At 40.2% G+C, this 14,325-nt stretch overlaps 1 protein-coding gene across 9 annotated transcripts in view; it reads right to left on the bottom strand.

Moving 5' to 3' along the window:
• Nucleotides 1-14,325, bottom strand: part of NIM1K (NIM1 serine/threonine protein kinase) — a 28,930-nt gene that overhangs the window by 4,612 nt on the left and 9,993 nt on the right. The window contains exons 1-4 of one of the 9 annotated variants that reach the window (XM_042804405.1): nucleotides 4,255-4,362; nucleotides 3,316-3,364; nucleotides 2,803-3,001; nucleotides 672-1,034 (exon numbers count right to left, since the gene is read on the bottom strand). In XM_042804405.1, coding sequence (XP_042660339.1) covers nucleotides 672-690 — 19 coding nt within the window. In that variant the 5' untranslated portion in view covers nucleotides 691-1,034; nucleotides 2,803-3,001; nucleotides 3,316-3,364; nucleotides 4,255-4,362. Of the gene's footprint in view, nucleotides 1-671; nucleotides 1,035-2,802; nucleotides 3,002-3,315; nucleotides 3,365-4,254; nucleotides 5,434-5,588; nucleotides 5,892-14,325 lie in introns of those variants that run through there. The other 8 variants (XM_042804406.1, XM_042804404.1, XM_032993169.2 and 5 more) reach the window with 8 other exon arrangements.

The following is a 14,325-nucleotide window of genomic DNA, read 5'->3' as shown; positions in this document are numbered from 1 at the left end:
ATGCAAAGCTGCTATTGAGTTCTACATGTTTCTTGTAGCATATTCACAGTGAAGCCAAGGGCCACAAAACACAGATCTACATCTGCAGCTACACCACATCTCCAGGGTAGCTCAGAGCAGTATGAACACGTCAATCACAACTACCCTTATGTTTTTGTATTAATTGGTAGGTTACGGCTTTTGCCTTCACTATGTTGAACACAGCTGGTATTTGAAGGATTAGTCTGGTTAAAATAGTTTTACAGGGGCTTTGTATAACTTGTCAGGACAGCAAAATTAAACTGGATCATGGCAATAAAAAGAACCTTTTATTCTTGGGAAGAAGGTTTTTTCCCCAAGAATATAGTCAAACATCCATAGATTTCTTAACAACTAATCACTTTTTATAAAATCTTTCAGAAAAAAACTTCACCTTGGTTTCCAGTATGTGGAAGTTAAAAAAAAAAAATAAAAGAAAAAAGTATTGTTTACTTACTGCTTTAAGAGAAGGGTGAGAAGGGTATTAAATTTGTACATGTATTCTGGTATAAAAGCATTCACAATGTTTTTACTTTAATATTATAAAGCTATTTAACTCAAGGTTAGTATTTTAACGTATCTAAAGGAAGTGTTAAGGACAGATATGCATGTATCTGTACAGATCAAGAAAACTCCATGTTTGGTATATTTACCTTTCTCAGTAACATACATGCATAAATTGATCTCCTTGCTAATGTGCAGCAGATATTCCAAGCAAATGTGATTCCTGTGAAAGGTGCTGAATTATCCCTTGATGTGCCTGTTTTCAGAAGGAGCCCGTGCTGAGTACAGGGTAGACTTCCCCATGCTGCTTCCCTCTGACCTGTTCCATGCCTTCTAGTGAGCCCCTTAGGAAAGTGGGTGCCTGCTCCTGCGTGGTGCTGATGGTGGCACGGTGAACTGGGAGGAAATGCAGCTATTGAATGGTAACAGCACAGACACTGATCCTGGCAGAGATCTGCTGACCTAGGGGCAAAAGACTAAAACCCTTGTCACGTTGGTAGCGTGTTGATCACCTAAACCAAGAGGAAAGAGCATCAGCTTGCAGTAGGTGACATTAGCACAACTAAATGCTTAGATATTACAGGGATAACAATTCTTACAATCTTATCTATGCAATTGCACCACTACATCTTGATTCATAAAAGTTGGGGGCATTTGGACTTTTAAAAAAGAAAATATAGGTTACATTAATTCCCCTTCCTTCTGCTGGAATTTACTACTCCTCTGGGTCAGTTTTCATGCAAAGTTCTAAAAGGGGGAAAAAAAAAAAAAAAAAAAAAAGAGGGCTTAGAAATGAAGGGCCTGATCCTGTTTACACATCACCATAAATCAGGACTGAGCTCCTTTAAATCTACATCACTGCAGTTGCATATGCATGATTTGCGAAGAAAACCAGCCCACCTGAAGTGTAAAAAACCTGACACTCTCATTTTCTTTTTAAACTTGTTCCCTCTGCTTCCAAAAAATGCTTGGTTTACAAATCCTGTATAACCCTTGCATGGCAGCAGTGCTGAACAGAAGGACATTTTTAGCAGGCAGCTTATTTACCAAAATACTAAAACTGAGTAGCAAGAGATTTTGATTGGCTATATGCAGTGTATGCTGAGGTTTGAAAAAAGCTAGCTGAAATCTTATTAAGAGAAGTTAGGAAAAGGTTGAGAAATAATTTCAGGAAGAAGTGGTGTACACTATGATGGCAAAAGGAAACAAAATATAAACAGACCAAAGTTTAAATTGCATTAAAAAAGCAAAGTAGGTGTCTGGACATTCCCACCTTTGCATTTGATTTTTGACATTAGACTGGCTTTTTACTAGCTGTAAATTTTGAATGCTCTTAATTGCATCTATCCAGCTGTGCTGTCACACTACATTTGTCAGCTGGAAGGTATGTAAAATAAAGGTTACCCAGAGCTTAGAAACCTAACAGTTCTTAGCAAGGAACTCTGCAGGCCTCTGGAGAAAATCTCTGCCAAAATTCAGGTTAGTAAAGTGGGCAGTGCTTCTGAATAACCCAATACACATCATAGCACCAAAGATTCTCCTGCATTCTCTAAGCAACCAAGACAGACTTTGTGAAAGAAACAAGGTTCTTCATCCAGTATGATCCCGCAGTTCTTTCCTCTCTCCCTGTGGAAAACTTTTCATGTGTCCTGCTGCAACAGATCACAAGGGCTACAGAACAGCACACACGTGTAAATGTTACAAAAGTTAATCTTAGTGAAGAACAAATGTGATATGTAAGGACAAAGATCATTCTTAGAACTTAACCCCAAGACAATAACTGAAGAACTGAACAGCCCCTGAAAACTTATGCCTCCCCCTACCACAAGGACCCAAACAGCATTAATAATGAAGACTTTTACTTATATAGTCAGCAAAACCCCCTCAAACTTGTACTCATTAGCACTGTGCAGGAGCACCACTTCATTACCAACTCAATGATGTGCATCTACTGGAAAAAACAGAATCCTGTCTTCATGGTCGTGGTGTGCATGTATGCATGTATGCATGTGCACATGTGTGCATGTTCTTACTCCATCTACATACCGTATTTTATGAAGACAGATAAGCTCGCAGGAAGGAATGAGTCAGAAGTTTATCCTTCATCGTTCCTTCCTCATGACAGTTGCAAACTTAGCATCAAGAAATGAACTCCTTGTCCAATTAATATTTTAACCAACAAAGCTATTAACAAACCAAAGAAAAATAATTTCAGAGATTTCTGGCAAAAAAATAACCTTTTCGAGAAAAAAAAAAAAAAAAAAAGTATCATTTTGGTACCTAGTTTGTCCAAGCTTACTGTATTCACTGAAGTTCAAATTTTTTCAATCAGCTCTATTCAAATGCTAAAACAATCTGTCTCCTACAGGTAAAAGGAGGTTCATTCAGATTAAATTTGTAACTTCCTTTTATTAGCAATCCTCATGTTCCCAGTAGAGAAACAGCATTTCCTCCAACAGTAAGCACAAGACAGTTTTCTCTGGAAGTTAAAAAAAATCACAGAAGAGGAAATAACTTGCTGTGGGCTAAGTAGAACAGAGATGCTTTTCTGAAACAAACAAAACCAAAAAAATCCACACACAGTTAAAGCAGCACTCAGGCATATAGGCAGGCTTAAATCTGGAAAAAAATAAATACCATCAGTTCCCCACTTTGATTCCCAGTGCAACAACTGCTGCTCATGAGGGATAAATGTGAGCTTTCATGCCTCTGCAGTCTGGGCTGAAAGAGGTGGCTAGAGAAAACAACAGATAACATGGCACAAAGGCTTTGGGGCATGTCTTGTTCTCTCACCTGTAAGATGATGGAGGGAAGGAGAGTCATTCAAATTTGAAAGGAAAGACTACAAGAAAAAACCAAGATAGTAGTGTACAAAGATGCAGGGAAAACTAGTCATCCCTGAGGGAAAACAAGAACAGTTTTTATTACTGTTAGACAGTCAGAAGCAGAAGAAGAAACAGGACAGATTAAGTTCTTAGTTACACCTATAACTGAAGTATTCACTGTGGTTACATAGCCTTTCTAGCTCTTCCTAGAAGCAGATATTGAGTGCTCTTCCATACTTAAAAAAGGAAAAATAATTGACAAAACACAAACCACTGGTTGGCTGTATCAGAGCTTGTTTCCCTGTACTTTCTTAACCCAAACCTACAGCCCTGTCCCAGCTTTTTACAGTAATGAACTACTTGCAAATGAGTCTGTAAAGCAGGCATAACATTTCTCACCAAAATTACTGTGACCAGATAAAAACTTCGTCCATACTAGTAAAATTTGCAATGCAACAAAGGAAGCCTTGTTAACTCTGTGTGCAGGAGCATGGCAGCCAGGCTGCCCTGTGGGATCACCACCTATAGCCTTGCAGTCCATGAGCTGGGCAGGAAAGAGGGCAGGTGGACAGGACAAATAGTAGGAGGGGAGGCACAACACCATTCAAAGCGTGGAGTGTTTGAGCTATGGGATGAGATGTGCTAACTCCATAAAGTGCAGAGATAAACTTTTTTTGTAATAGCTGCCAAATACGGAAAATGTTTCTGGTTTCTTTAAAGCCTAATCTCAACCTAAGCATTTATCTGTGACCCTGTCTATAGATTGACTCAACAACAAAAAAAAGACACATACAAACTATATGTGTGTTTAAGGTTCAGAAAACATTTTTCTTGCCAAAGAGGGCCATTTGTATACATACGAAACTAGGGTGCTCAGCATGCAGGTGACCCACACAGTGGTGCCTACCTTTAGTTAAGGAGTGAATTCCAAGTTTCACTTGTGAGAAATTCCCACTTCCTATTTCTCCTCTGACTCGATAGAAGCCAATTCTCTTTCCCAGGGTTAACTCTTTCACCACTTTTTCATTCTGGGACATATCCTGCATCAGTTTCTCAAATGGGGTCAGCCTGTGCTGCCTGCCCCCTTCATCTCCTCCACAGCACTCTGGGTGCCCATCGTCTTCTCCGCTGTCCTCACGATGCCACTTGGAATAATGGTGTTTTCCAAGACTTCCTCCATTCGCATATCCTGTTGTCATAGTCTACACAGTAATCACTTCCCCATTTAACAAGATGTCCCGATCAGGAGTTTAAATGAAATCATTCTGTATGAATATGCAATGCTGCACATAATGGACACTGTGACAAACTTAGCAAAAACAGCTTACTGAAAGTCCAAGGATTAGTTTGGAAATTACTTCAAAAACAAATCTGGCATATCTATATATTGCAGTTCTGTTCAAAACCAGAGATAAAAATGGAAGCTGCTTCTATCCATCTCTCACAAACAGATTTAGTATGTCAGGATCTTCATCTACAAGGTAAAAGACGCTTTGCAATTAAAACTGTAAACTTTGTGCAAGAAACAGGCAAGCTGCTCACAGTCTATGCAGTACATTTGACACATGCAAAACATTTGACATGACTTTTCAGGCTTTAGCTTGCTGCTTTGAAAACTGACTTGATAGAAACATAACAGACAAATAGCTGATAAACCACTCTGAACAAATACAGATGCTTCCACTTAATTCTGAATAGCTAACCTTAAGAGCATAGTTCTCCTCGATTCTGGTTCCAGTCCAAGAGCTGAACATAGGGTTAGCCTTTGATTCGTTCTTCAGCCTGTGGACCTGTCACTGTGCCTTGAAATTATCACTGTGCCTTGAAACCTTGCTGTAAAAAGTTTGTTGCTGCTCTGTTTCCTCCTCATGGCAGGTTCAGCAAAGCAACTGATCCTGGAAGATGACAGGAAAAGAATAATCTGTGCACCAGGCAAAAGAAGTGCTGCGCCTCAGTATCCCTGCAGTCACATGGCAGGACAATACAGGATTAAGTAACTGCAATGTCACGTTAACCCTCCTTTATTTAGATGGGCTTTCTTTAACGCCTTGAGCCTTCTCAAAATTTTGCCAGACACATGGTGTTCCTAAGCAGACAGATGAAGAAAATCATTAAAACCTTTATGTAACACCCATACGCTTCTCTAAATGACAGCACACCACATACCATTTCATTGATTTAACTCTTTGTTTGGCAGCACAGACAAAGAAGTCCTTATTCTAAATACAAGCAGTCACTTACCTTTAAAGCAGTACACCATTTTTTTCTTCTTTACCTTTCTTCTTTAACCTTGAAAAATAGGAGCTGATCAGCAGCTGCTAATCACGCAGCTGCATCCCTGAGGGTGCTGAGCTGGGCAGAGAAGCTCTGAGGCAGCACAGGCAGTGGCAATGCTCACCTCTCTGCTCTCAGCCTGTAGCACCACAAGACTGACGAGCATGGGAGACACCTTACTGCCATTGTGTGCAGATTCACCAGACTGAGGGGGAGAGAATTAGAGCAGTAACTCAATGCCTGGAGCTTAGGGAAGGTAGACAGTCACCTAAGGTGCCGCACTAGAAGAGGGCATGTGACACTGCCAAGTGAAGCTGCCCTCTAAACCTCCATCTCCTCCATGAGCCAGAGGAGGAGAGGCCAAAGGCACCGTCTAGGGCCAAAGAAAAGGTGGCTGGCAACGATTTCATTAAATGGGAATTTGGGTAGCACAGAAGTGCTCGACTGCTTCTAAAGAGAGGCTGAAGCGACGGGCCCAGCTTCCAGGAGCTGCTCTTTGCCCTGAGATGAGTGTGGGTGATTTTGCACGCCGCTTCACCTTGCCGTGATGTGGACAAGTACAGGAGAGTCCGTCACTTCTCCCTGTCACTTCTCCAAGCCAAGGGCGCTTCTTACTGTCTGTGCTGCAAACTTAACAGCTGACAGTTTATAACTGGAACAGAGGGAGAATATACTTGTTCCATGACACCTTTGAACTCTTGTTACTCATTCTGTCCTAATTCTGTTTGAAGAAAAGGGTTGTTTTCATGGTTCACAGCAGAAGTGTAAAATAAATAATCATATGTTATTCTCTGGATCTAAATAGAGTCAAACCCCCAACAAATACTGTATGTGTGCAGCAACTGTTGTCCAAATCTTGAAATTGTTAGTAGAGGAGAGACTGAGTGGTAACTGAACAAAGTCTTCAGTATTTGCCCATCAAATCAGGCTCAATTATCATCAAATGTTCCCTCTAACTTTATTATTTGATACCAAGGAAGAAAAATCTGTATGGAAGGACACCCCCTCCCCAAGCAAACAAAAAACCCATCTAAACCTAAACCTTACATCCTTAAATTCCCTATTTGTTCTCCTTCTCTATTTGGGGAAAGGACAATTTCTTGCAGGATCACATGAGTTCTGGCCCACCGTTGTTTTGTTTTATTCTGTCACCTGTAAGAAAAATATTGACCCTTTTTTTAATCATAGCTTTGAGAGTTCAATTATTGCAAGAAGATACCAATGAACGAGTATATTCCTGTGTTTAGAAGACCTATCTTTTATAAAAGACAAGAGCCCAAGAGAACAGTCCACAAGAACTGTACCACCGACCAAACATGACACAGAAGATCTCCTGTGCAGCCACACATCATGTTCACTGACACCAGGGAAGTAATAGCTCTACTTTTGTACTTTTTCTCAAGCAATATCAGTTCAATTCATGGCTGTTGTGGCCAAAGGAAATCAATGTTTGTTCAAGGTTTGCCTGGACACATTTTTTGGATTTGAGTAAGAAGCTCTCTCAGTCTTACTTCTGTGAATTCCAGAAAACAGAGGGACTACATAAAATACATAGCCCAGAACTTTGTATGAGTTATTGAAAAAAAGATTCAAAACACGCAATACAGCACATTTACAGGCTGAACGCAGACCTGTATGTTCCCAGCTCAGGCCGGAGGAAATACAAACAGTGCATTGACTGTGCAGAGCCTTGGGAAACAACTTGCTCTCTCTGCCCAGGCCCATGTGCCACCTATTTCAGTACATCCCAGAACTACTACTGTTAGTTAGCATAGCATTCAGTTTGCCTATTACTGTTTGATAAAAACCAGACATAATCAACATAATTCTTAAACTTGTAAGTATCCTTGCCTAAGACACGACAATGTTTTCCCATACATGGAATGTTAACATATGCAGCAGCCCTGGCCAAGGCAGTATCAAACAGCACTGTACACACTTTTATAACCATGCAAGTACAACCACACGAGTGTTGTACCAGATAGAAAGAAGAGTTGTTTAGGAGAGTGAGAAGGGGGCCAGGCCCTATACAACAGACTACACATAAGCTGTATTTACTTTTACAGTTAAATGAAGCCTATTTGTTTAATACAAGATATATGCCACAATATTGAGAATGACTGTAACATGCATAGTAATGAGTTACAGCACTCACTCCTACCTTCATCTCATTTATCACATTTTAGCTTGTGACAAGGCATGCTGGTATCAATATATAAGTGACTTCATATGGGTTGCACTGTAACAGCGGATCTTCTGGCAGTCTGGAATAGCACCCAAAGGACAGTCACCTTCACCTCTTCCACAAACCTCTCAGTGCTGCTGAACAACAACGTGCAGAGACAGGGTAACTCCAGCCACTTGTGTCAAGCTGTGCCAGCACATCAACTAGAGTCAAGTCAAAGCACTCTGTTGTCCTCTGTGCACATCTCAGACAGACCACAGATGCAAGACAACCTTCAAGATGACAAAGTGAAAGAGAAGACTAATAAAAAAAATATTAAAGATCAAGATTCTATTATTTTTCCTGCTGCACTTTACTTGGTGAAACAGAATACCACCACCTTCAGTGGCTTTCATGCAAAACCTCACTTGATGGCCAAGGCATCAAGAGGGAAAGCAGAAGGAGGTAAGAAATGGTTATTTTGTACTGGCTCCTTCACCACAACAAAAGGCCTATTCTACATGCTGACGCCAAACCAAGAAAATAAGAAACCCTGGTATAAAAAGGAAAAAAAAGCCAACCACAACCACCCCACCCTGGAGCACTCTAACTCCAGCCCACAGCTTATTCTACAGTTGTAACTAAGAGGAGAAGACAACAGACTTTTCAACCTGTTTAGAAGTTTAATGAGCCTGAGCCCTGCATACTGAAGGAGAATACAGGTAGATGCTTGATGAAGTGTGTCCCCCACCTCCAACCTCAGCAGAAAGACCAAAATTCTCATCTTTTGGGTTGATGCCACATTCATTCTGGGATGGACCCCTGAAGACAAACACAGATATTTCCCTGATGGAACCTGAGATCTCACTGATGGATCCCTCTCGACCAGCCCGCTCCCACAGCCGCTGACCAGAAAAAGGCAGGAGCATGGAGGGCACCACTCAGCACAGGTCACCGTGGTGGGAGATTATAGATCCAAGCAAGATCCCACGTTCATTTAGTCCAACTTCCTTCTCGCCAAGAACAGAGATAAGAAAAAGAGGGAAACCCCTCAGGTGTGTGCTAATCTTTGATCTACCCCTAAAGGATCTCACCACGCTCTCTAACAGGCAGTCACTGGCTGTGCCTAGGGAGAACTACACCCTGGCTCGCAGACAGCCACCTAGCCCGGGGGCCATCAGGCTGGGCCGGCATGTGCACACCCCTCTGTGGGCAACAGCCGCACCAGCGTGGGCACGGCAGCCGCAGCTGAGTCCTGCAGGGCTACGGAGAGGCAGCTCAGGCGGTGCTGGTACCGCCGTGCAGCACAGACTTGCCTTTCCACCTCCCCAGGTGTTACCTGCTGGCGGACTGGGATAAGCTCCTGGAGGAGAGCATCAAGGAAAACAGGCTGCACAGAGCCCGCAGCACTGAGGTGCAGCCCCCCAGCCCCAGCTGAGCTGACACCAGCACAGGCTGGGTAGAGCCCAGCTGGAGCACTCTAACATCAAATCCAGACCACAGATTGTATGGGGTGTATTGAAAAGGAAATAAATGCACATCAATCAGCGTAACGCAAACGATACTAAAATAATACATCAAGACCTGTGAAGCAGAAATTAAAATATGGGGGAAAAAAAATCCCTTTCATCCTTTTGCAGCATTGCATGATACAAACAGCTAGAGAGATAATTAATTAGCCTTTGAATTACACAGAAACTTCCATTAAAAGCAAAGACAAAAAAAGAATTTATTAGTAGAACACATTGACTTCCTAGGTCTTTGAAATACATGGGAGGGATTCATTTGAAGTCTGACTGTATTTTGAAATAAAACTTTAATCTGGCCAGTCTTTTTTATTTCTGTCCCTGAGGTATAATGAAATTGCTCAATTTGCCACAGAATTGTTATTCCAAGGTAAAAGCAACTTCCATTAAACATGTATTCTGAGGCAACAGAGATGCAACAAAATCTTTATTAGCCTTTGAAAGAAGAGGACAAAATTTACATCTAATTCAGTTACTTCACTAAACATTAATTTGACTCATAGGCTTTGAGTGAAAACAGAACAAATTCTCTCAGAAAATAAGGCAATAGTACAAGAAGTTACAAGTAGGCAATACTTTGAGTCCCACTGAAATCACTGAGGAAATCAGTCTTTACTTATTTCAAGAAAATGGTTGTATATTTGGGCAGATAAGCATTGTTAAGCGGATGGCCTGCAATAAATTCACCCTGCCATTATTTGCAGGAAAGAGAAACCTAAAATGTGTTTCCATACAAAAGAGAACAGGAAATGTTATGTTTTCTATTGCCTATCAGAGTTTTCTTTCACTATTCCCAACTTATTTCTTAGGTGGGTCCTAGCAAACAAAATAACTCTGGATACCTCTTACAAGACAATCAAGTTTAGTTTCATCAATATAGATGTACTCCTCAAAAGTACTGATTAGTAAAATATTAAGTATTCATAAGGTACATTTTAAATGGATTTGGGCAAAGGATAAATAGTTGCTATTATTTTCCAGGGATGTATTTGGAAAGATATAAATCCTGCGCTGCACTTTGAAATGTACCTTTTACTGCCTGGCATTTCCATTTTTTCAGAGTAATGTCTGGGACACTCAAGATTTATCCTGAATTGGCATTAACAAGCCACTGCATTACAGTAATTTTATTAGTGAGCCTGACTAAAAGAAGGAGTAGATGTAGACACACAATATTCACATAAAAGTGTCAGGAGCCATGGAGAAACAGAAATGCCATAAAGACTGTCTGCTTGATTTTACAAATGCTGAAGAACTATCCCCCTGAAAGTATCATTGCAACTGCTTTGTCCTTGACAATTTAAATGTCCCAAAGTGACTGCAGTACTGAGAACTTTTAGAATATTTAGATTAAAAAGTCCAGAAAAACATCTATTTGTACTTTCTACCCAATAGACAATTATATTGGAAATCTCTAGAACCCATCAGAAAATAACAGTTAAATGGAAAACAGTCCCAGCTGTATTTCTCTAGTGATATATGAGCATGCCACCTTCTCAGACCAGCATGGTCCTCTCACCATGTAGACCACCTGCTCCTCACTCTGGATCCTGCCTCTAAACTTGCATTCAGATACCATGTACTGAGAAACCTCTGCACTGGGCAGTGTCCTGTTACCAGGTCTGCCACCCGTATGTCCTTCCCAACCTTTACAGGCACAGAGCCATGCAGGGGAATAAGCGTAAGCTTACCAGAATCGCTGAAGCTTCAATTAACCTCTGAAGACTGCTTAATGCATAGTAAGTCTTCAAGACCCATCAAGAAGCTTAGCAGGAAGCGATCTGATCTTATTTGACATCGTACAGATCATAAATTACTAATCTCCACATACCAAAGAAATGTTGCCCATTAAAGACTTCCCTTCCACTGAAGGGAGATCAGAAATGAAATTAAGATTGGTATTTTTGAAACTGGGGTCTAGACAAACAGTATAATGTCAGCAAGGAATATTCAAGACAGCCTACTGCGAATTGAACGGTTCTCTCAGCTTTGGCTGCTGTGGTGCACATTAAGGATTCTAAATGAGGTATATTATTAACCCAGACAAGATGGAGCACAACTCTAAATTTTACTCTTCTTTCACAACCTTGTCTTCAGTATTGCATCTAAATGATTTGACAGGCATCCTACTAAAATAAGATTTTTTTTTTCCCCCTGCTCTTAAACTTGTCTGGTTTTAGAGCCCTGAAAAATTCATAATATTGTCTCTCAAACCAAATAACCAAATGCAGTAGTGTGTGTCAAGGAGCCTGTACCCCAACATGTTTAGGCAACTGTCATGTCCTGCTGCAAGGATCAGCAGGGAAGTCAAGGTCTGAGGGCAGGAAAGGCTGCCAGGGTTGTAGAGCAGGCACAAATTAGTACTTCTTTAGCTGGGAAAGTGCAGAGGAGGAATGACTCAGAAGTCTGATCGATATACATCTTGCTACTGATGCACTGAATGTCCAGGTCATGCTAAAAAGTTGCTACATTCCAAATCCTTAAAACCATCCTGCTTTTCATATTACATTTGAACAGCAAAAGCTTTCCTGACTTGAATGAATATTAATGTTAATAAATTTGGTTAATATTTAATTTCATTAGCTAATCCCAATGAGATTTGTTGAGTATCTTCCCTGGAACATAGACTAGTATTATCAATATTTTTATTATTAATTATTAATTATTAATATTATCAAACTTAAGACTCACATAAACTGCATTCCATTAGAAATAATAGTGCAAATCTGAGTATCCAGCAGCATTAGGAAACCAGTCAGTGTTTTTTCCATTTATTTTTTCTAATTAAATCCACTGGAAAAGGAACTGTTGTTCCAAAGATTTTTGGAACTTCTAAATATGTATCATGTGGCATTTGAACTGCCATACAAAAGGTCATAAAAGTTACCACAGAGAAGACCACAAAACATCTCAAAAGCTAAGACAGATGATACTCGTTAACATTTTAACAAAATAACACATTCCACATCCAAGTTTGGGGACCAGATTTTGACAAACTTGCAAAAATGGAAATTAAGAATAAATCCAATTCTATGTTATTACACAGATACAAATTACATTCCCTGGTTTCAGGAAGCACAGGTTAACCAATGAAGCAAAAAGCCAAGATATGCAGAAGTAGACCATAAACCAATTTTAGAACATCTTTAAACCATAGTCTTCCCTGCAAACATCTACTACTCCTGATGCAGACAGTTAGGTGGCATCTGTACTTTCAGAACCACCATTCACATCACATGATCCAAAATCCTATGTTTATGCAAAAGTCTATGGGTAAAATACTCCAGTTCCTCACCTTCCCTTAATTTCCTCCTTGAAGAAATCTGCAGGAGAATTACAGATTAGAATCTAGAAATGCATCTGAGAATAGAGACATGAAGATAAGTTTATAAGATATTCCTATTAGACTAAATAGCAATCTATTTTTAAATACATGACAATATAACACTTCTAGCATTTAATTCACTGACTAATCTATCCTGGATTTACTTAATGCTCTACCCCTTTCTATCAACACAACTGCCTTGTTACAACCCCTTTCTATCAATAGAACTGCCTTCTGTCAACACCAGAAAAGGCAGCTGAGTGCAGCAGAACTCAGTGAAAGGGAAAAAAAACTCTCTAGTTTCATTTCACTTTGTAAAGTGGGAAAAAAACAACAGGAAAACCATCAGTAGAATGAGCTCATAATTAATGTTTAAAAATATCAAAAGAAAGAAAAGGTAGAGATTCAAAACATTGTAAGAGTTTGTACTACTTTAACAGTGATAATTGATAGGACACAACAGATTTTTTTTCCATTTATCATTATAATTAAACTAGAAAATCTGTTGGGTGGTGTTTTTGTCATGATACTTAAGAATGAAACTACTGTTTAAGTAGCATGCACATGAAATTATATGCTCACAGGAAAACGTACTGGGAAAAAAAGTGCTGACTTTAACACCATAATGATACTTTTGTATATACTAAAGGCAACACACATCACAGTGTCACTTGCAGTTCAAATGACTGCACATCCGAAAATATAAAATTATAAGGTCTGCTAAGGACAGCTTTTGCTAATAGAGGAAAATGGGAGAAAGAGATAGAGAGAACAGCCCGTTCAGATTTTTCAAACTAAGCAGGTTAACACCACAAGGTCAGCACGACAAAATGAGACAAGAAACATTGCCCTGAAATCTGAACGAGGTGCAGCTGGCAATGCAGAAAGTCACATTCCCTCAGGACAAACTCTGTGACTTGGTCGGGTGCTGGACAGGATATCAGCCTGGGCATGGCCAGAGCCTCTGGCAGTAAATGACCACCTTCCCACGTGATTGACGCATCACCTCTCAGCTCAAAGGTCAAATCTTTTCTTGAGAAGGGCACCCTTCCACCATCGTGACTATTAAAAAAATGCATGGTGAAGAACTGTAAACTCAGGACCAAAGCCTTTTATTCTTCACAGAAGTTTACAAATAACATGTCATTTTAGTAATACAGAGTGATAGCAGAAAACAGGTCTGAAAATGAAAACATGCAAAAAGCTGCGGCATTTGCAGTTACAGCAGTATTTGCAACTAAGAGGGGGTCTTTGACTTGTTTGATCTCCTATATCCTCAATCTAGAAACCATGTTCCATTAAGAGTCTGAAACCTCTCAGGAAGCAGACTCACAATCAGATCCTGAAGAGGCGTGTTGGAAGCAGTTCTCCAGCAGGCAGCTCAGAGTAGACATGACAATGTCTTTAATTTTACCTGATGATGTACCACATGTGAACAAAATCAACACTGCCTTGAGCTGGAACTGCTTGCTTTGCTGGCACTAAGCTGCTCAGCCTCTGACATAGAGATTAATAGATTCTTCTGGCTCCTCCAAAGCTTGATCTCTGACTGAACCTTCATCAACAGTATTTACTCTCCTGTCTCTCCACAGCAACAGCATTTATCAGTGCCACAGCACTAGGTGAGAGAGAGAAAAAAAAAATAATGTGTCTTGCATCCTCTTGATAAAATTAGCACTTAAACCCAGC

Source organism: Tyto alba, unplaced genomic scaffold (genome assembly GCF_018691265.1).
Source record: "Tyto alba isolate M040663 unplaced genomic scaffold, T.alba_DEE_v4.0 Super-Scaffold_42, whole genome shotgun sequence".
In the NCBI taxonomy this organism is placed as follows: domain Eukaryota; kingdom Metazoa; phylum Chordata; class Aves; order Strigiformes; family Tytonidae; genus Tyto; species Tyto alba.
The sequence above is the reverse complement of the archived record's forward strand: the minus strand, read 5'-3'. Positions and strand labels throughout refer to the sequence as shown.